Source organism: Puma concolor, chromosome D1, assembly GCF_028749965.1.
Source record: "Puma concolor isolate L17-30 chromosome D1, mPumCon1.1.hap2, whole genome shotgun sequence".
Taxonomy (NCBI): domain Eukaryota; kingdom Metazoa; phylum Chordata; class Mammalia; order Carnivora; family Felidae; genus Puma; species Puma concolor.
This window is the reverse complement of record NC_141676.1, coordinates 150270-171197: the sequence shown is the minus strand read 5'-3', so window position 1 is coordinate 171197 and position 20928 is coordinate 150270. Positions and strand designations below refer to the sequence as shown.

General features: G+C 56.4%; 2 protein-coding genes and 2 long non-coding RNA genes across 5 annotated transcripts; 2 read left to right on the top strand and 2 right to left on the bottom strand.

The window, feature by feature from the left end:
* Nucleotides 1-6707: 6707 nt before the first annotated feature.
* Nucleotides 6708-12814, bottom strand: LOC147576269 (uncharacterized). Its single transcript, XR_015240619.1, has 2 exons — nucleotides 10402-12814; nucleotides 6708-6840 (listed from the first exon to the last, which is right to left on the bottom strand). It is a non-coding gene; the product is annotated as an uncharacterized LOC147576269 (long non-coding RNA).
* Nucleotides 7699-8924, top strand: LOC112852097 (interferon-induced transmembrane protein 1-like). The gene is made up of 2 exons (XM_025915580.2): nucleotides 7699-7990; nucleotides 8563-8924. The coding sequence occupies exons 1-2, from the start codon at nucleotides 7805-7807 to the stop codon at nucleotides 8755-8757; spliced, it is 381 nt and encodes a 126-aa protein (XP_025771365.2). The 5' UTR covers nucleotides 7699-7804; the 3' UTR covers nucleotides 8758-8924.
* A 1007-nt stretch (nucleotides 12815-13821) lies between the features above and the next one.
* On the bottom strand, nucleotides 13822-14968 carry LOC147576268 (interferon-induced transmembrane protein 1-like). The gene is made up of 2 exons (XM_086676462.1): nucleotides 14616-14968; nucleotides 13822-14108 (listed from the first exon to the last, which is right to left on the bottom strand). Exons 1-2 carry the CDS (start codon nucleotides 14862-14864, stop codon nucleotides 13917-13919), a joined length of 441 nt encoding a protein of 146 aa, XP_086532588.1. The 5' UTR covers nucleotides 14865-14968; the 3' UTR covers nucleotides 13822-13916.
* LOC147576267 (uncharacterized) lies at nucleotides 14195-19923 on the top strand. Of its 2 annotated transcripts, none has more exons than XR_015240618.1 (4): nucleotides 14195-14381; nucleotides 16423-16593; nucleotides 16741-17330; nucleotides 19335-19923. It is a non-coding gene; the product is annotated as an uncharacterized LOC147576267 (long non-coding RNA). The 2 variants fall into 2 exon arrangements; XR_015240617.1 differs by lacking the exon at nucleotides 14195-14381 and adding an exon at nucleotides 14977-16311.
* Nucleotides 19924-20928: the final 1005 nt, after the last annotated feature.

Genomic DNA, 20928 nt, shown 5'->3' with positions numbered 1-20928 from the left:
ACATTCCATGGGAAGGAATGTCATAACCTCTGGTGTGTATGTGAGTGTGAATGTGCGACTCGGTCTGGCTTGCCTGCCGAATTTGATTCTGTGGCTCCACAGATGGACACCCTTAAGGTCCACAAAAGCCCACGGAGTCTGAGTGGGCCCGTCTGCGATTCCATGGTGAATGGCATACAGTCTATGGCGGCATGGGAATAGTTTCCGATTATAAGTCACAAAGCTGAGACCAATACGGCTAAGCGTCACCTAAGTTCTTTCAGGACATGGCCAGATGTGCATCTGACTGGTCTCCTCGTTAGAGGGGGCACCCCTATCCCTCTGTCTGTCTTTGCAACTCTGCCTCATGGGAACGTCATGGGGTCGGGACAGAGCAAAGCAGGAGTTTTCGGGAGACTATGGAATTAAGATAACCCCCGGCAAGTTAAGGACCCTATGTGAGTTAGAATGGCCCACTTTTGGTGGAGGAGGGCCCTCTGAGAGAACCTTGGATGTCCCAATGGTCTGCTGCATCTGGCATGTTGTCTCCAGAGACCCAGGTTACCCTGATCAGTTCCTGTGTAAGTCCCGACCTCCACAAATTCTCACCGGTGAGCCGGAGGAAGAACCAATCTTGTCCCCGCTGTATGAACCTCCTGCTTCCCAATACTCTGCCGCCTTTCGTCTCCCCACCACCTCCAGGTTTGGCAGATTCTCTCTCCTCTGGAACCAGTGGCCAGATTGCGCCCTCCGCCAGGTGCAGGTGGTCTCCAGATGCCGGTCCACAGCCGCAGATACCAAGAGGCTCTCCTCTGGGGGATCTTAGCAGGGGCGAAGAAGCCCATGAATATGCCCAGCCCAAGGGGAATCCCCTGGGGATTATTATGAGAGGCTATGTGAGGTTTATACCCCATTTGACCACAAGGCACAAGAGGGCCACAACTAAAAGACAGGAAGGTCCAGCCTCCAAGAGGGGGGAGGCTCAAAACCTCCTTAGCAAGAGAACAATGTGCCTTCTGCAAGGAGAAAGGACATCAAAGTAGGAATAGATTATGTGAATTCAGGGGCCACACATATGAAGTTCCCCCCTTCAGGTCTGCCTTCCCCACTGTGTGGGCTGAGGACAACCCCTCCCCCCACCCCCACCACTTGCCCACAACCGGGCCCATCATTGTAGAGTAAATCCCAGGGGCTCAACTGCAGAGACAGCGGCAATGCCCCCCAACAAGAGGCAAGGGCAGGCATGGAAGAAATCAGGCATTCTGGTTGAATGCCAATCATCCTGAACACCCTGCTCTTGCCAGTCAGGAAGCCAGGAGGAGGGTACCGACCAGTTCAAGTCTTGCACTCGGTGGTCTCAAACCCGTACACCCTCTGCAGCTAGACCACACCAGACACAGGGCGTCAGATGCAACTGACTTGGACACACCTCCCACGGGGGTTTAAAACTCTCCTGCCCTCTGTGGGGAGGCACTGGCCGGAGACCTCGCTGGCTTTCCAAGGGAGGCCACATGCTGCACCCTTCTCCAACATGCGGAGGACCTCCTCTTTGCCAGCAATACCCGAGAGAATTGCACAGAGGGCACAAGAGCCCTCTCCAAGTACTGTCAGACTCAGGGTATTGGGTCTCATGGAAAAAGAACACTAGGGCTAGACAAAAAAGAAGGTCATCACCTTCCTACCCTAGCCCCAAACTAAGAGGGGGCTATGAGAATTCCTGAGGGCTGTGGGATTCTGCCAAATCTGGATTCCCAGATTCTCAGCAATAGCAAGACCCCTCTATAATCTCTTGGTAGGACCAGATCGAGAACCCTCCGGACAGAAGCCAAAGCCGCCTTTCTAGAGATAAAGGCTGCCTCAGGGCAGGCATCAGCCCTTGGTCTGCCGAATATAGAGAAGCCTTTTAAAGTGACTTTGAGAAAAGGTGGTACAGCCACTTCTGTCTCTGTCCCCTGCCCCTTACTCCTGCATTTTCCTACATCTCCAGATACAGCTAGGGGTGTGGATGCCTCTCCGCCCATAGGCACACAGTGTGATGGAGGGCTGAGGGTTTGATTCATTCTGTGAAGTCATATCTCAGTACCTGCTTGGGTCAGAAAGATGTGTGTTTCAGAAGCCCCAAGGAGGAGGCTGAGACTGCGCGCTAAGGTGATTCTTGATGGTGGAGTGGATTTATGCTTTGGTGTTCATTTAGGAGAACTTTGCTGTGTCTCAGCCTGGGAGAGGTGGCGGCTCTCGGCCCTGAGTGCAAACGGAAGGCCGCAGAGGCCCGGGGCCCCTCGCCTCTCCTTGCCAACGCCTGCAGAGCCAGAACTGGGCTCGTCCTGGTGGGGAGGAGAGTCGACAGACAGCTGTGTGGTAGGTTGGTGGGGGGATTACGGCTTTCAGATTCCAGGTGATGAGGTCGATGTATCACTGGGCATCCTCGAGGGCCCCTTGCCAGCAGGTTTTGGCTGGCCGCACACTGTTCCAGTGTGGAATCTCTTTGTGCATGAGAAGAAACTCTCATGCTTCTCCAACTCTCGGTAGCACAATACCAGGGGCTCCTCTGTGAGAATCCACTGGTCACTCTTAAACAGTGCAGGTGCTGAACCCTGCGACTTTCCTACCTTGTGAGGAGTGGAAACCAGTTCACGGCTGTTCTGAGGTGACCAATAAAATATTTGCAAGCTGCCCAGATCTGCATGACCAGGCTGGACAGAACCCAGACCTCACTCACCTTGTTCAGCGATGGTAGAAATTTCATCACAGAGGGCGTTCGAAAGGCAGGGTACGCAGGGACACGCCTTGATCCGAGCCCTCACCATTCTCAAGGACAAGTGACTCAACCGAGTCCCAGTACGCCTTTGCTACTGTAGACACACAAAGAGAAGGCAATCTACGAAGGAAAGGGCCTTTGCCGAGGCAGGGAAGAAAGCTCCTCGAGGCTGTGTGGCTTCCGAAGTTAACAGTTCTACACTGCAAAGGACACCAGAATGGAGACAACATTACAGCACAAGGAAACCGTCTGGCCGACAGAGCCGCTGAGAAAGCAGCTAATAAGGAGGTGCTGGACACGATGATCGGGGATGGAGTCGAGGTAATGGTCACAGCCGTATTCATCCTCCTGCTGGAATGCAGACTGCGAATGAGTTCAGGAATCCCCAGCCCCGGCTGGCCCCAGGTATCATGGATCCCGGCATCCAGAAGGAAGCGCCATCGTTGCCACAGAAGGAGCACCCGCCCGCGGTGCTTGAAGCTGACTTGATGAGGGTGACCCGAATGACTCCCACCTGCCCTCCGAGACGCTCTACGTGCTCAGGGACGTCCGGGTGCTGGGCCGCGTCGAGAAGCTGCTCTTCCTGGAGCTCTGCCGACACATGGTCTTCCAGCGGCTCAGCCAGGGTGACTATGTCTTCCGCCGGGCCAGCCGGATGCCAGGACCTATGTGGTGCGGGACGGGCTGCTGGAGCTGCGTCTGCCAGGGCCTGATGGGAAGGAAGCGGTCCTTGGGGACAGCGCCAACAGCCTCCCGAGCATCTTGGACGTCATCACGGCCACCGGCACGCCCAGGGGCACTGTGTCCGCCCGGGTGGCCCGAGACTCCATGGTGCTGCAGCTGCCAGTGGACGCCTTCCCTGCCGTGCCCCCCAAGTACCCCGAGAGCTTGCGGTGGTACGGATCACCATGGGGAGGCTGCAGCGGGTCCTTCAGCCGCGAGATCCAGCCCCTAGCCGCTTCCCCAGCCCCGCCTCCCGGACCGCACCAGCCCCGGGTGTGGCTCCAAGCGGGTGGTCAACACCTCAGCTATCGAGGAGCCAAGGGGGACTCCTGGCCAGCCGCCTGACCGCATCGGGGCCCCAGTCCCTGGACCCGGAGAGGACCGGTGACCGCTCCCTCCTGAACGGCCCGGTCTTGCCCCATCGTGCCAAAGCTGGCACCGTCATCACCGGCCAAAGTGACCAGGATGTAAGCCTGCGCTTTGTGCCGAGGGGCTGTCTGCATGTCTACACCCCCTCTCACCAGGGGACTTGTCGAGGTCAAAGACTGGGGACTGGGCCTCGTACAGGTATCATTCCAGGGGTCCACCGCTCCAGAGTCAAGAGGGCCAGGCCTGAGGAGCCCCACACTTGGGAAGACCGGCCCAAGTCCGATCTTCCGCCCTGCTCCAGCCACACCCTGGAAGCTGGCTGGTCTACGCATGGCAGAAGCTTGAGGAATCACCGGCCTGTTAAGGTAAGTAGACTGTTACTCCTTGCCATCAGGTTGGCAGAGGCTGCCCCAGAAAGCTGGGGAAATAGATGTTCCTGTTCGCACTCACTTTCCTCTTATGGATAGGATGTTTTGTTGGTATCGATTTCCTCTAATCTGGGCCCCATTTGTAAGTGTGGGGCACATTGAATGGAAGAAATCAGGGGCTTAAAAGCTCATACTGTTGTAACCTCTTTCGGTCTGCTGGTTTGCCTGCCAGGAAGGAGGTTGCCAATGCCATTTTGGGGAAGTGTTTTCAATGATGTTTACAATGATGTATGGGCGTCTAGCTTGGGGGTGGGGGAAGAGACTGATGATTCTCAGGATAAAAGTTGGTGTTTAGAATAACCTTCAGCCTTAAGGCCTAGGCTAAATGAGCTGTGTTACTACCATCCGCCTGGGGCAGGAATAGCCACGGGGATAGGCATTAACATAGACAAAGGCTCTTCTGTGGGACCAACAGTGGCCGACTCCAACTCCCTAGCGTCCTTACAAAGCCAAATAAGTTCCCTGGCGGGAGTTGCCCTCTAGAACAGATGGGCGCTTGACCTCCTCACTGTTGAGAAAGGGGGCGCCTGCATCTTCCTTGGAAAAGAATGCTGTTACTTTGTAAACCAGTCAGGAATAGTCACGACTAAGGGTTAAGGAACTCAAGGAAAGAATTCCGTGTAGACAACAGGAAAATATCATTCAACGGAGAGGATGGGATCTCACAGACTGGGCATCCTGGCTCCCTGCCCTGGCAGGGCCCCTCCTTTCCATAATTTTGCTTGTGGCCATTGGCCCCTGTATGCTAAACACCCTGGTATGTTTCACTGAAGACGCTCTTGCTCGCCAAAGTGCAGCACGCATCTTAGCCCTCCGAGGGTACCAACCCCTAGAGCTAAAAAGTGATGCCTGATAAAAGATTTTTAAAAAGGCATCAAAGTGGGGAATGTTGGGAAAATAAGTAAAGTTCTGCACCATAAGATAGCTGAAGGGACTAAAACAAGCTCCAGTTCCCACCTTGAGACTCCTCTTCCGGGTTCTTCCTGCCCTGTTTGCCGCGCGCGCAAAGCTGCCACGAATGTGGAAGATGACGCTATAAATTACCCTTCCCACCTGCATTTGGGGCTCAGATCTTTGGAGAAATGGTCTCTTCTGAGCCCGCCAGTGTTAAATAAATCTCCGATCCACCGAGATCTCTCTGAGTGCCGCTTGGTTTTTCCGCCAGCGTTCCAGCCTGGTTCCGTAACACCCCGTTTCTCTCTCTCTCTCTCTCTCTCTCTCTCTCTCTCAAAAATAAATAAAACATTAAAAAAAATAAAAATAGATACAAAGGCAAAAGGAAATGAGTGAGTTTTTTTCCAATGTGTATTTATTTTTGAGAGAGAGACAGAGTGTGAGTGGGGCAGGGACAGGGAAAGAGGGAGACACAGAATCCGAAGCAGGCTCCAGGCTCTGAGCTGTCAGCACAGAGCCTGACGCGGGGCTCGAACCCACAAACCGTGAGATCATGACCTGAGCCGAAGTCAGATGCTTAACCAACTGAGCCACCCAGGCGCCCCTAATGTTTATTTATTTTTGAGAGAGAGAGAGAGAAAGAGAGAGAGAGAGAGTGCGAGCAGGGGAGGGGCAGAGAGAGAGGGAGACACAGAATCCGAAGCAGGCTCCAGGCTCTGAGCTGTCAGCACAGAGCCCAACACGGGGCTCGAACTCATGATCCAGGAGATCATGACCTGGGCCCAAGTCGGACGCTTAACCGACTGAGCCATCTAGGTGCCCCTGCGTAAGAGTTATTTTAATGATCTATTTTATTTGAAGAAATAAACCTAAAATATCTCAACATATGACCAATATAAAATGCTATCAATGAAATACATATCTCATAAATAGGTTTTTTCTCACCAAGGCTTCAAAAGGACGTGTGTTTTATAGTTACTGCAGCTCTGCACTGGAACTCACTCTGTGGCCACAGTGAGGCCAGCCTCGAAGCCGCAGAGGGGTGGGAGCCAACCTGGGTTGGGGACCACCAGTAGGGCAGTGAGGACAACAGGGCCGCCAAGTGTGGTCACACGACAGGACAGGGAGGAGGCACTGAGGGCCTTGGAAGCTCCAGAGGAGACAGGGGATGGGCCTGGCCTGAGGCCACAGAGAGCAGGGGCACTGGTGGCTCAGTGGCACTGAGCCAGGATTGGGGCGGGGTGGGGGGGGGCGCGAGGCCTCCTTCCGCCCTGTTCTTGGTGTGCAGAGGTGGGCTGGGGGTGGGGAGGGCGGGAGACAGTGTGGCCATCTAGCAGCCGAGTTACAGAAATTGCTTTACCTCAGGTAAGACATTTCTCTTTCTCTGATGACCCCATCTTTCCGTGGGGGTGGATTGAGGCAGAAGAGGGAAGTGTGTAAGTTCAGGAAGGACCAGCAGTGGGGCAAGCCCCTTGAGGAGTCGGCTCTCTGTGTGTTTTCTCTCCACCCTTTGTTGCATCCACACGACTCCTGAAACAGAATGCTATGGGCACCAGTGACAGTCACAACAAAGTTTATTGCAATGAGAGGCAAGGCCAACAGATCGGGACCAACACTTTTGATCGGAGTGCGGCCCCCAACAGCCGGGGTACAGAGTTTTTATAGCCGATCACATCGTTTGATCATCACCTGGGAACAGATAAAAGAAATAGTTCCCAGATGAGGTGATTATTTTAGACTTTCTGCCTTTAAGTTGCAACCAGTGGATCTCCTTGACCCTGCCTCTGATGCTCTTTTCTTTGAACTTCTGTTTCCTTAATTGGTGAAGCCTAATTTACAAGAGTAAAGCAAGGCTGTTATCTCTTAACCTTCAGTGTCAAAACAAAGCTTTTATTTTTCAAGCTACAGTGTCAACACAAAGCTGTTGCCTCTCAAGCTACCCGTTCGCCTTACACTACAATTTAACCCTTACATCTTTCCCTTAAGATCCTGCGCCTTAGGTGACATGGGGCAGGAGGGAGGGAGGAAGGGTGGGGTGCTCAGGAATGCTGGCCCTGTGCTCCCAGCAGCTGCCAAATGGCCCGGATCCTCCTTTCTCCCACCACAGCTGGCTCCTGGTTTCTGGGACCCTTGGGAGATGCTGGAGGCTGCTGAGGTGTGGGCTTCGGGGGGCTCTCTCTGGGGGCTGGAGTGTGGAGTCCATATGGCAGCCTGCAGCAGGCTTGGGGCTGGGGTGGGGGCAGTGGGGGGGAGACTCACATCCGAGGAAAAGTCCTCAGGGCCCACACACCCCTGACAGAGGATGTGGTAGGGGAGCAGAGACAGGACCCGACCTGAGAGCCTGGGACAGGAAGCCCCCCTGAGACCGCAGTCCTTCCTCCTGCCCTGCCCTGGTGTAACCTGACACCCAGTGCTCCTTCCATGTCCCTAGTGCCCGACCAAGTCACCCAGTTACAAAACACCAGGAAAAAGAAACTTCTGAGAAAGCAGAAGTACTGAGTTGAGACGGGGAGAGAGACCCTGATATGGGGCTGAGCTCTAGCAGGGACCACCCACATCCGGGCCTCACCCTACAAAAGGTCAAGGCTCTGGCATCCCAACCACTTCCTGTCCCTCTTCCCTGGTGCCCACAAGGCATTTCCCCAACTGAAACATGATCAAGGAGGAGCATGATCCTCCTGTAATGGGGGCATCCCAAGGTCCAGCTCCCATGGCCACCACCGTGATCAACATCCAGACTGAGATGTCCGTGCCCGACCACATCGTCTGGTCCCTGTTCAACACAGTCTACATGAACTGGTGCTGCCTGGGCTTCGTGGCCTTTGCCTACTCCGTGAAGGTGGGTGTGTGTGTTGGGGGGGGTTCTCCCAGAAAGTGCAGGTGAGCTTGCGGAGGCCCGTCTGCCCAGAGGGTACCTGGTGTGCGGGGAGCCCCTGTGTGTGTGAGCGTGTGTGTGACTATTCCCAGGGAGAGAACAGGGTGAGGCCGCATGGGAGGGCATGGGAATGGCAGGGTCACCCTATGTCCCCACCCTCCCCAAGAAGGTGTCCTTCCCAGAATAATTAGGGAAATTACATCCTCCACACTTTGGACTCCGAACTCAAGTCTTGTCCAGAATGGACACGAGGTAGTCGAAGGCTGTTCGGCCCTGATGGGGTGTGAGGCCAGTGACTGGACCTACGCAGAGGGAGGGGGTGCCCTGGGGTCTCCAGGAGAGGCCGAGAGTCTGAAGAAGGAGCTAGAGGCCCCAGGAGGGACGGGACCCAAGGGCCACTGTCCTGCTCAGGCTCTGGGAAAGGGGGGTGGGTCCCCGACCGGGGCGAAGGGCATGTGGAGGCTGCTGTGGACGGGGACCAGCCTGGCTCTCGCCAGGACCCGCCCCTGATCCCCCTCTCCATCTCCTCTCCCCAGTCTAGGGACCGGAAGATGGTGGGTGACATGATCGGGGCCCAGACCTACGCCTCCACCGCCAAGTGCCTGAACATCTGGGCCCTGGTCCTGGGCATCCTTCTGACCATGATATTCATCATTCTTTTCTTCACTGGAGCACTGGTGCTTTCAGTAAACACAGTGCATACTATGAGGCAACAGAGAGGCTACCACTAGCTGCTCATGGCAGGAGACACCAGTCCTCCAGCATCCATTGTGGCTGTGCTTCCCATGCTTCCTGGGCTGTTGTGTTGGGCCCGTCCCTCAGCACCCACCCCTGTACCCTGTGCTTAAGCAGACTTCCCTGACCACAACTGAACTCAATAAAGTACCCTTGTGTGTGACGGTGCGGTGACGTCCCCTGGGTGGGGGGCCCTGCCGGGAGTCGCCAGCCTGCCCCTGAGACCGAGCCCACCGCCCCCCTTGCCCAGCTGTGCAGCTCTGGCTGGGGCAGGGCACGTCCTCAGCTGGTGCTGGTTCCTGGCCTCCTGCTGGGAACAACAGCTGCACCGGGGGCCTAGGATAGGGGACCCTGGCGCGAGGAGGTCCCGTGTGCAGAGCGCCCTTGGGCCTGAGGGTGAGGGTCCCTCCCCAGGTGTGTGGCAGGGTGGTGCTGGAGAGAAAGGGAACGGGCAGCTCGGGCCCTCTGGGATGGCCGTGGGGTTTGGCACCTGTGGGCGCAGCGGACGGAGCCGCGGGCTCCCAGCCCCTCCTGGGAGTTCCAGACTTCGCTGCACTCGGCAAGCCCCCCAGCTCTGTCTTTGCTCCTCTGGGGCTGGGGGTGGGGACAGAGCTCTCCACCGTGGGCTGACTGCAGAAGCCGATCATCAGACCTGGCGAGGAGGCCCCACGGACAGGAAGCCTGAGGGGAAGGACTCACTCCCTCAACCCAAACGGAACCGGCCCTGCAGGGGGAGCGACTGCCCCTGCAGGGGGAGCGACTGCCCGGTGCCCCAGGAAGGGTCTCCCAGCCGCTGGGGCCTCAGGCCTTGGTGTGAGCTTTTGCCAGAGCCCAGGCTGCACCTGGGAACCCGGAGGCCATCCTCAGCCCTGCAGGAAGAGCTTGCCCCAGGCAGGCATTCCTGTCCCAGGCCCCAGAGGGACTGGGTGGGGTCGCACTGTGGTGGCCAAGCCCCCAGGCCCTGCACAGCCACCCCGGAGAGGCTGGCTGGCTGGCTGGCTGGCGAGTCCCCGTGGCCACAGGCGGGGGTCAGGGAGGGAGCCCCTCGTCTCCGTGCGCTTCGCCCGCTGGGACAGCCAGGCTCGCCTGGGTTCCTGCAGTGGGGCCAGGTCAGGCCCTGCGGCTCCCCTCCCGTTGACGTCTGCAGCTCTTCACACTGGGTTCCCGGTTCAGTCCCCGCACAAGGTCCACTCCCCCGGTGTCCACCTGTGCACACCCTGTCCCTGGGCGGGACTGGTTGGGGTGCCCTGAGTGGGCCATGAAGCGCGCAGGGGTCCCAGGGGTGTGAGTGGCCGTGGGACGGCCCCAGGCAGGTTGGGGGTGGAGAGGGGACGCTGGTGGATCCGGCCCTCTGGGTCCCGGAAGGGCTTGCTCCAGATGGCCCAGGGGCCAGCCAGCGTCAGGGGAAGGGCCGGCCACGTGCTTCCGGCCCCTGCCCAGCTGGACAGGGGGCTCAGCCTTTGGGACGCGCAGTGGGTGGAACCTGGCCAGCTATGCGCATTTGTATCCCGACCTCCAGTTCCTGCCTGTCCTGCTCAGAGCTCTGCTGCTTGTCCCTGCACCTACTGGGCCTCACACCCCACGTTCCCTGGAGCCTCCTCAGTTCATTCCCGGTCTCCCACTTTCCTGCCCGGACTTACGTCCTGAATCCCAGGACAGAGCAGGTGAAGCTGGAGAAGCCACCATATGGCTGTGCCAGGCAGGACGGTAGGACACCGCTGTCACAGATGGAGGGTGAGGGCCAGCCGTGTCACTCAGTGCTGTGGACGGTGGGACATGGCTGACAGGGAAACAGCAATGACGGTAGGATGTGAAGGTCAAGTGGGCTTAATAACTGCCTGCTGGGATGGCCCGGTGGCCATGAGAAGGACAGGCAAGCGATGTTCCTCAGCTTCTTCCAGCCAAGGAGGCTGGGATGGGAAAGCAGGTCCCTGAGCCCGCACTGTGAGCTGGTCTCAGAACAGATCCAGGGACTGAAAGAGCGTGGAACCCCGGGGGAAGGATGCTGCCGCCCGAGGTTCCTGGGCCAAAGCACATCCCTCAGAGCGTCCGCACGGCAGCACAGGCTGGGTTCTTTGTACCGGACCCTGAAGACATGAGACTCGCACTTCTTAAATACTGTTGGACTCAGGGCCCAGGTAAGTATCTCAACAGCCAAAGCCTCATCCTGGCCTCTTTTTCAGGTCGGGCACATCGGGTCCAAAGAATCAGGGGCTCCAGGCCCAAATCAAACTCTCAGGGGGGCCCCTGGAACTCCCCAGGACGGAGGCAGTTTCCACTCCTCAGACGAGTTACCGGAAAAGAAAGAAAGGGTGGTTGGCTCATCTTCACATTGGATCAGTGGCCCTCAGGGTCAGAGCCGTGGTGGTGGGGCCAGCCAGGTGGAGACGTCTGCAATTGCCCCCCCCCCGCCCCCACCGGGAGAGAAATAAGAACAGTGTCTCATCCCGAAGGGCAGCAGAAATCAGTGCCACCCTCGAACCTAACGGGTGCAGCGGTGCTGGCCCCCACCAGAGCCCCATTTCATTCACCAGTCTGACCCCCAGACCCAGGACCTTGGCAGAGACAGTGGAGTGCTGCAGACCGGCCCGGCGGGAGCCCCGCGTCGTCAGCTGCTGTGCCAGATGTAGACCCAGTCGTCCTCAGGGCTGGGGTGTGTGGACAGTGACCTGCCCAGATCTCTAAAGACGGACACGGGCCACCAGGTGGCAGACCTGCCTACCACGAGCAGGGCTGTCTCAGCCCCGCCAAGTCAGCAGGGATGCGTGAGAGGGTGGAGGTGGAACGTTCCAGATCAAACGGGCAGTTTGCACCCCCGTGTCACCCACCACTGCTGTGCACGCCTGTCCGTCTGCTCCCACCAGGGCTGTGGGGAGAGCCCCTGCGAACCAGATGATGGAAAAGGAAGATTTCCCAGCCCGGTGCTCCAGGGGTCAGCTCGGTGTGAGCAGAGATCTGGACAGAGCTGGGGCTTGTACCCACACCCACCCAGGGTGTCCTGCGGTCTAATGCTCTACATACCCCCTCGCTCAAGGGTGTCCTGAGGATCCACGGGAAGGGAATGGTTCCTGGGAGCACAGCTGCAGGCAGGCACTGGCCACCCTGTGGGTGTGGGGAGAAGTGGACGCTCATAGAATAGACATGGAGAAAGTGTCCCAGCGCTCCAGGGGCGGCAGGAGACAGAGGGGAAGGTGGGACCGGGGGCTTGGATAGAGGTCTGTGGATGTGGATGCACAACTGGGCACACAGGTTACATGTCACTTTCAGGATGAAATCCAGGCTCGGTAGCCTGAAAGATGTCCTGTAGGAGAGGGGCTCCACAACTAAGATTAAATCTTGTCATTATCAATCACATAAATTACGTACCACGAAAGCCATCATTCTGAAAACAGATTGGCAAGCTGTCAGCATGTTTTACCTTCGTGCACGAGAGGGGATGTCTTTAGCAGCCACGTGGTGGAAAGGGACACACCGGCGAGATACTGCCTGCCGTCTCCGCTCCACAAGCAGGGCAGCGTGTGGGTGGCTCCGAATGACCTCGGTGGGGGTTGCATCCCACAGACACCGGCGAAGGCAGCACATCAGGGCTCAGACTGGTGGCACCCCGCGGGGCCTGCAGGCATCCATCCGTCCCATCCCCTCACTGACCTCACCCCACGCGGGGCCCCGGGGCCAGCTTCTCTCCCTCTCCGCCCTCTGACTGCCCATGTGCACATGGGCTCGCTTAGTGGGGACAGCCCTGAGGGCAGTGGAGCCACACAGGGCCCTCGACAGGCAGGGTTCAACGCAGGTGTGGGTTCCAGGGGACACCAGACGTGGTAAGTGCAGGAAGCAGCTGACACACGGGGAGGGGACCCAGGGAGGGGCCCCAGTGCCCGAGACCCAGACTTGAGGCTGGTCTGGGGGCCTGGACGCCACGGGGCCTCCAGGGTAAAGGCAAGAGCTCCTGGGAGGCCAGGGCCCGGCCATCGGCACCCACAGCGGGCGGGCCAGGACCGCAGGTGGCGAGAGAACAACTTGAGGGGCCCTACCCCATGTTGGGCTGTGCTGGGAGGTGGGGAGGTGGGAGGTGGGGGGTGGGGGTGACGGGGCCGGCTGGTGGGGTACGCATCCCAAGTGTTTCCACAGAGCACCTGGGAGGGAATATTCTCTTCTGGCTTTGCATGGAGTGATCTCAGGAGGAAGCTGGACGGCCAGGGCTCCTGAAGTGCCCAGATTCAGTCCTGAGGGGGGATGAGGGTAGGAAGGACAGATGTGCTCACGGCACAAAAGGGTCTGGGCAGCTCCTGGCCAAGGCCTTGGATCCCTTTCTGGGCTCTGGGGTCAGGGAAGGTCGCAGTCGCCCTGCCCTTCGGGCAGGGATTTGGGGCCTACCCCTTGCCGGCCAAAGCAAGTCTTTCCCCACCCCGGAGGGGCAGATCTGCCCGGGTGCCCTCCTCCACCCAGGGTACCCCAACCGGCCTGGTGCATCCTCGAGTTAGGGCACTGTGGGAGCAGGGACAGAGGTGTGGGTGAGCCCCAGCTGGGGTCTGGGCGTACAAGGGAGGAAAGGGGAGGCTATCACCACCCCAGTTCCACCTCACTTGTCCAGCTGGTGTGGGCTGGGTGGGCACTGGGCCATGCACATTGCCCACAATGTGGAGGCCATGACAGAGGAGGTTAGGGAGCTGACTTCCAGTCAGGGCGAGGGCACGGCCGGCTGGGGCTGAAGCTCCAGAAGTGGACTGTGGACTCCCTGTATCAGGCGCCCTGCGACTCTCCCCAGCCAGCGCATTCCTGGAAGCTAAGAACGTTCTGGCCTCAGTGCCGCCTTGCCACAAATGAACCCGTTCTGCTTAGGGCTCAGACCTCTGGGAAGTAGGGGCCCCTACATACAACTATTGTCTATTAGTTGCCCCCAGCCTGAAGCCAGATACCCACAAGGCCCGAGGATGTGCCTGGGACCACACAAAGGACACAGGGCTGGGTGCAGGGGGGCAGTGGGGGACATGGGCCTAGGGGCAGGCTGAACAGTCTCAATGGGGCCCCTCCCAGGTACAAACACAGCACCCACACACACACACACACACACACACGCTTTATTGAATTCAGTTGTAGACTGACGTGTACACAAAATGCTGTGACAGGAGTGACGGCCTCAGGCCATGGACAACTGCTAGTACCCTCCATAACCTTTCATCATTTCTGAAATTGCTTGGAAAACCACCAGTGAGCCAGTGAAGAAAAGAATGATGAACGTAAGGGTGAGAAGGAGGCCCAAGACCAGAGCCCAGATGTTCAGGCACTTGGCGGTGGAGGCATAGGTCTGGGCCCCGATCACGTCACCCACCATCTTCCGGTCCCTAGACTGGGGATAGGAGATGGAGAGGGGGATCAGGGGCGGGTCCTGGCGAGAGCCAGGCTGGTCCCCGTCCACAGCAGCCTCCACATGCCCTTCACCCCGGTCGGGGACCCACCCCCCTTTCCCAGAGCCTGAGCAGGACAGTGCCCCTTGGGTCCCGTCCCTGCTGGGGCCTCCAGCTCCTTCTTCAGACTCTCAGCCTCTCCTGGAGACCCCAGGGCGCACCCTCCCTCTGCGTAGGTCCAGTCACTGGCCTCTCCCACTGAGAGGCGGCTTCTGGTGAGTTCCTTTGTTCTTTCTGGGAGAGCCCTGGAGCCACATCTCAGTCTGAGGGATGTCCTTGGGAACTGGGGACAAAGGCCACTCTTGGCCGTCCCCGGGTCCCTCCTGCAGCCTCACTGCTACCACGCAAGGACTCCCCATCCCCCCCCCCCCCACATGCCCTCGGGGCAGGCGGACCTCCGCAGGCTCACCTGCACTTTCTGGGAGAACCCCCCCAACACACACACCCACCTTCACGGAGTAGGCAAAGGCCACGAAGCCCAGGCAGCACCAGTTCATGAAGATTGTGTTGAACAGGGACCAGACGATGTGGTCGGGCACGGACGTCTCAGTCTGGATGTTGATCACGGTGGTGGCCATGGGAGCTGCGCTCTGGGGCCCCCCGAGTACCGCCACCTCATGCTCCTCCTTGAGCATCTCATAAGTTGGGGGGACACCAGTGTGGGTGCCAGGAAGGAAGGGCTGGGCATTGCGGTTCATGGTGCGAGACGGAGACGCTGCGGTCCGGATGCTGGGGCTGCTCAGGGCTCTCCCCTCCCGGGTAGTTTCGATTTCTTCAAAGATTTCTTTTTCATGGTGTTTGGGGAATTGGGAATTGGTTGGGCACTAGGAGGGCGTGACCAAGCACTGGGTGTCAGGTTACACCAGGGCGGGGCGGGAGGAAGGGCTGTGGTCTCAGGGGGGCTTCCTGTCCCCGGCTCTCACGTCGGGTCCTGGGTCCTGTCTCCGCTCCCCTACCACAGCCTCTGTCAGGGGTGTGTGTGGGCCCTGGGGACTTTTCCTCAGATGTGAGTCTCCCCACCCTGCCCCCACCCCAGCCCCAAGCCTGCTGCAGGCTCCCATACGGACTCCACACTGCAGCCCCCAGAGAGAGTCCCCGAAGCCCCAAAGCCCACACCTCAGCAGTCACAGGCCTCCTCTCTGTCTGGACTCTGTTGACTTTTCCTGGCTCTGAAGTCCACGTTCCAGCGGTGGGGCGGCAGGGCGGGGGTTGGGGGGGGGGGGGCGCTGGCAGGTCAGGACCCAGCAGCCTGTGTCGCCTGCCCTGGAGGGAGCCTCTAGCATCTCCCAAGGGTGCCAGAAACCGGGAGCCGGCTGTGGTGGGAGAAAGGAGGATCCGGGCCATTTGGCAGCTGCTGGGAGCACAGGGCCAGCTTTCCTGAACGCCCCACCCTTCCTCCCTCCCTCCTGCCCCATCATGTCACATAGGTGTTGTCTGGGGGGTCATGGTGGGAAGTCCCGGTCATCTTCTTCCACTGTCAGGCCCATGCCCCCCTTCTCAGGACAGACTCAGGTCAGCTTTGTCGCCAGGACACGGCTCTTTCTAAGAGTAAAGGGTCAAGTTGCTCTCTCACTGCCTGTGGTCCTGGCCCGCGCGCTGTGGGTGCCGATGGCCGGGCCCTGGCCTCCCAGGAGCTCTTGCCTTCACCCTGGAGGCCCCGTGGCGTCCAGGCCCCCAGACCAGCCTCAAGTCTGGGTCTCGGGCACTGGGGCCCCTCCCTGGGTCCCCTCCCCGTGTGTCAGCTGCTTCCTGCACTTACCACGTCTGGTGTCCCCTGGAACCCACACCTGCGTTGAACCCTGCCTGTGTGGCTCCACTGCCCTCAGGGCTGTCCCCACTAAGCGAGCCCGTGTGCACATGGGCAGTCAGAGGGCGGAGAGGGAGAGAAGCTGGCCCCGGGGCCCCGCGTGGGGTGAGGTCAGTGAGGGGCTGGGACGGATGCCTGCAGGCCCCAGCGGGGTGCCACCAGTCTGAGCCCTGATGTGCTGCCCTCGCCGGTGTCTGTGGGATGCAACCCCCACCGAGGTCATTCGGAGCCACCCACACGCTGCCCCTGCTTGTGGAGCGGAGACGGCGGGCAGTATCTCGCCGGTGTGTCCCTTCCCACCACGTGGCTGCTAAAGACGTCCCCTCTCGTGCACGAAGGTAAAACGTGCTGACAGCTTGCCGAGGGATGTGTTCTGCCTAATCATATGTATTTTGACTCTCATTTGTCCATTTAAAAAAATTTTTAATGTTTGTTTATTTTTGAGACAGAGAGACACAAAGTGTGAGCAGGAGAGGGGTAGAGAGAGAGGGAGACACAGAATCCGAAGCTGCTCCGGGCTCCGAGCTGTCAGCACAGAGCGCCACATGGGGCTCGAACCCACGAACCATGAGATCATGACCTGAGCTGAAGTCGGATGCTTAACCGACTGAGCCACCCAGGTGCCTCATTTACTTTCATTTATTTAATTTAAAGGGTATATGATTTAATTTTTAATCGGGTAAAATTTGCATAACACAAAAGTTTGCCATTTTACCCATCAAAAGTGCACAATTTACGTGGCTTTTCCTATTTCTCGGTCTGTGTAGCTCTCACAACCACGTGGCCCTGAGTGTTTTCCCCGTGGCAAAAGAAACCAGGTACCCATGATGCAGTGCCCACGTCTGCTGAACCTTACTTCCTAGAAGGGCCTCTCCGCCTTCTGTGTGGTTGGATTTCCCTTCTGTCACGCATTCCGTGTAGGCCTGTAAGCCTACAGGCCGCGGCCTTCTCGTTGGCCTTATCTCACTGAGTTCATGCTTTCAGTGCTCACCCACGTGGCCACACAAATCAGAACTGCCTTCCTTCTGATAGGTGACAGGTATTGTATGGTAAGGGTACCATGTATTTGCTTCTTCAGTCATCAATTTACAGACATTTTTGGTTCTTACGAATAATGCTGTTGGAAACACGTGTGTGCAAGTTTTGTGTGAACACGTTTTTCCGCCCTTCGGTGCATTCCCAGGCGTGGAAGGACTGAGTCATGTCAGAACTTTCTGAGGAGCTGCCAGACTCTTTCCACAGCATGTATGACAGCTTCTACTTCTATCCTCACCAACACTTGGGGCTACCGTAAACAAGTTAGAGCCGCTCCATTGACTGTCAGTGCTGTGTCCTTGTGGTCTGGCGCGTGTCCTTGGTGAGTGCTGCCACGAGAACCCTTCTCACCTGCTTGGGGGTCGTTCATGGGCCTGCAGAACGTCTGGTCAAGCCTTTGTTCTTTTACTCATCGGGCTGTTTGTCTCCTGGTTGAATTGTAACAGTTCTTTTACATTCTGAACACCAGTCCCTTATGGGATATGGGAATTGCAAGAATTCTCTCCTAGTTTTCTGGTCGCCTTCTCACTTTCTTGAGAGAGTCCTCTGAGGCACAAACGTGTTAATTCACTGACGACGTGCGATTTATCCATTTTTGTTTCTTGCTTGTCTCATGTTTAAGAAGCCCGTTGCTTGGGGCGCCTGGGTGGCGCAGTCGGTTAAGCGTCCGACTTCAGCCAGGTCACGATCTCGCGGTCCGTGAGTTTGAGCCCCGCGTCGGGCTCTGGGCTGATGGCTCAGAGCCTGGAGCCTGTTTCCGATTCTGTGTCTCCCTCTCTCTCTGCCCCTCTCCCATTCATGCTCTGTCTCTCTCTGTCCCAAAAATAAATAAACGTTGAAAAAAAAAATTTTTTTAAAGAAGCCCGTTGCCTAATCGAACCGTTTTGTCTGTGTAACCGTTTTGTAGTTTTAGCTCTTATATTGGGTCTTTGAAACATTTTGAGTTAATGTTTGTATACTTCGCAAGATGAAGGTCCATCTCCATTCCTTTCCGCATGGATGTCAGTTGCCCAGCGCCATTTTGGAAAGGTATTGGCCCCCTTGTTGAATGTCAGTTGACCATAAAGTACAGGGTTATTACTGGACTCTAAATTGTATTCCGTTGGCCTGTATGCCTGTCCTCACGCCAGTGCCACACTGTCTGGATTACTACGGCTTCATAGGAAGTTTTGAAATCACCAAGTGCAGGCCTCCATCTTTGTTCTGATTTGTCCAGATTGTCTTGGCCTGATGATTCCATGTGAATTTTAGGATCCACTTGACCCTTTCTGGAAAGAAAAAAAAAAAAGAACAACAAAGAACGCAGTGGGAATTTTGATGGTGATTACATCAAAACTGTAGATAAATTTGGGCAGTATTGCCATATTAACCATGTCAAGAATTCAGGGGTGCGCATGTGGGTTGGCTTTTGTTTATTTATGCCTCTTTAATTCCTCTCAGCAATCATCTGTAGTTTCCAGCACACCAGTCTTGCAAGTCTGTGGGTAAATTTCTTACCAAGCATCTTAGGGTTATGATGCTGTTGTAAATGGAACCGTTTCCTTGGTTACATCATAGGGTTGCTCGTTGTTGGTGATTTGCATGTGTTGCTTTTGTCCCCTGCAATTTTGCTAATCTCTTCAATTTTTTCAGTGATTTTGTTCAGACTGTCTATGATAAGGTCATGTCATCTGCATGTAGAGATAGTTTTTCCTTTTCAATCTGGATGCCCCCACCTTTCATTTTCTTGCCTTGTTGCCCTGATTGGACCCTTTAGTCCAATGTCGGCTGCACGTGGAGTGAGCACACATTATCGCCTCGTTCTGGATCTTAGGGGAAAGCTTTCAGTCTTTCATCATGGAGTGTAACATCAGCTGTGAGTTGTCCATAGACGTCCTTTATCAGGTTGACGAATTTCCCTTCTGTTTCTAGGTGTGTGTGTGTGTGTGTGTGTGTGTGTTATCAGGAAAGGTTGTTGGATTTTCTCAAATACTTTTTCTGCAGGAACTGAGATGATCACATGGTGTTTTTTCTTCATTCTTTTTTTTTTTTTTTTAATTTTTTTTTCAACGTTTTTATTTATTTTTTTGGGACAGAGAGAGACAGAGCATGAACAGGGGAGGGGCAGACACAGAATCGGAAACAGGCTCCAGGCTCCGAGCCATCAGCCCAGAGCCTGACGCGGGGCTCGAACTCACGGACCGCGAGATCGTGACCTGGCTGAAGTCGGACGCTTAACCGACTGCGCCACCCAGGCGCCCCTCTTCATTCTTTTAATATGGAGTATTATACTGATTGATTTTTTTAAGTTGAAGGAGAGTTGACACGCAATGTTAACTGGTTTCAGGTGTACAACATAGTGATTCCACAAGCCTGTCCGTTATGCTGGGCTCAGCACAAGTGTAGCTGCCATCTGTCACCACACAACATATGACAACATCATTGACTGTATCCCCTATCCTGTGCTTTTCATCCTCGTGACTCACTCATTCCATAAGTGGAAGCCTGTACCCCCCACCTCCCTTCCCTCTGACAACGATTTTGGCGTCATTGGCCTTCTGCGTGAGAACCTTTGTGGTGGGGCCAGCCAGGTGCGGACATGGACATCAGCTGACCTGGTGGCAGACCCGCCCACGTAAGCAGGGTTGTATAAGATCACCAAGTCAGAGCTCTGAGTGGGCCCAGTACCAATGCATTAGAGGACACAGTGGAATGTTCCAGATCAGAGAGGCCCTTTGTATCCCCGCATGTGCCGGAGCTCCCAACATTCTCTCTTCTGGGACCCTTTGGAGAAGGCAGAGGCTTCTGTGGGGCAGACACTCATCATCAGCGTGGAAAAACTTCCCTCTACCCTTCAAAAACTATTTTGGCTAAGTTGACATGAGAACGATTAACAGGAGAAAATAAAATTTAATTTTGTATGTTTAGAAACCCCACATACACGAGAGGTTCAAAAACAGGAAGGTCTATGCCATCTAGAGCATGGGAATGGGTTAGGGTCAGGGTCAGGGTCAGGGTCAGGGTTAGGGGTGAGGGTCAAGGTGTGGGTGAGGGTTAGGGTTAGGGGCTTTGGCTTCAAGAGAAGGGCAGTAAGTGTAGATATGTTTGCCCTGGCATACAGAGGGGTCACTCAGATAACATTCATCCTCGGTAAATGCTCTCATTCTCTGAAAAACCTTCAACATGGGTTCTTTTAGGCAGTTACCAGAGAGGCAAGAGTTTTGGGGTTCACCATCTGAGATGAGCGGCTGCGGTCCGGATGCTGAAGGGTGCTCTGACTCCTCCCTCCCCTGGCAGTTTCGATTTCTCAAAGTTTCTATTTCCTAGCTTTCAAAAGTTGTAAACTGGCTGGGTACCAGGATGGTGGATGAGGGACAGAGTGTCAGGTTACAGGAGGGCAGGGCTTGACGCTGAGGAGGTAGGGGGAGCTTCCTGTCCTGGCACTCAAGTCAGGCTGGGTCAGCTGCTATCCCACTTCCCTATTGAGGGGGGTATGTGTGGGGGGGGGGGCCCTGGAGACTTTCCCTCAGCCCTGGGCTCTCCCCACCGTCTACCTGCTTTGTTGGGTCTCAGCTTTTTAACACCCAGTGTTGTGCCTGGACCTGCCCTGGTGGTTCCTAGGATTGCAAGAAACCCTCCAGCTATGACTCTCAGGAAACTCTGAAAAACTTTAAAAATATCAGGCCTGGAAATCACACAGCACAGGTGTGGCCACAAAACAAGCTCAGGGTATGGGTTGGAGGGAGGAGGATGTAGAGGGGGAAGGGAAGAGGGAGAAGGAGAGAGCGCATGTGAGCTGCCAAAACAGAACCCCAGGAAGTTAAAGCACAGGAAAAGAAAAGACAAGCGGCCCAAATAGTCCATTATCAGAACCAATCAAGATGTGTCGCAGCTGGCCATGCACATCATGTTGTTTGCGTGCTCTCAGTGTGTTCACTGGA

What these genes read in the sequence shown, in the direction of transcription:
- LOC112852097 (XM_025915580.2), top strand. Translation starts at nt 7,805, where the DNA reads ATGATCAAGGAGGAGCATGATCCTCCTGTAATGGGGGCATCCCAAGGT. An exon ending in CCTTTGCCTACTCCGTGAAG is followed by an intron (nt 7,991 to 8,562) that starts GTGGGTGTGTGT and finishes TCCTCTCCCCAG; the next exon opens with TCTAGGGACCGGAAGATGGT.
- LOC147576268 (XM_086676462.1), bottom strand. Translation starts at nt 14,864, where the DNA reads ATGAACCGCAATGCCCAGCCCTTCCTTCCTGGCACCCACACTGGTGTC. An exon ending in CCTTTGCCTACTCCGTGAAG is followed by an intron (nt 14,109 to 14,615) that starts GTGGGTGTGTGT and finishes TCCTATCCCCAG; the next exon opens with TCTAGGGACCGGAAGATGGT.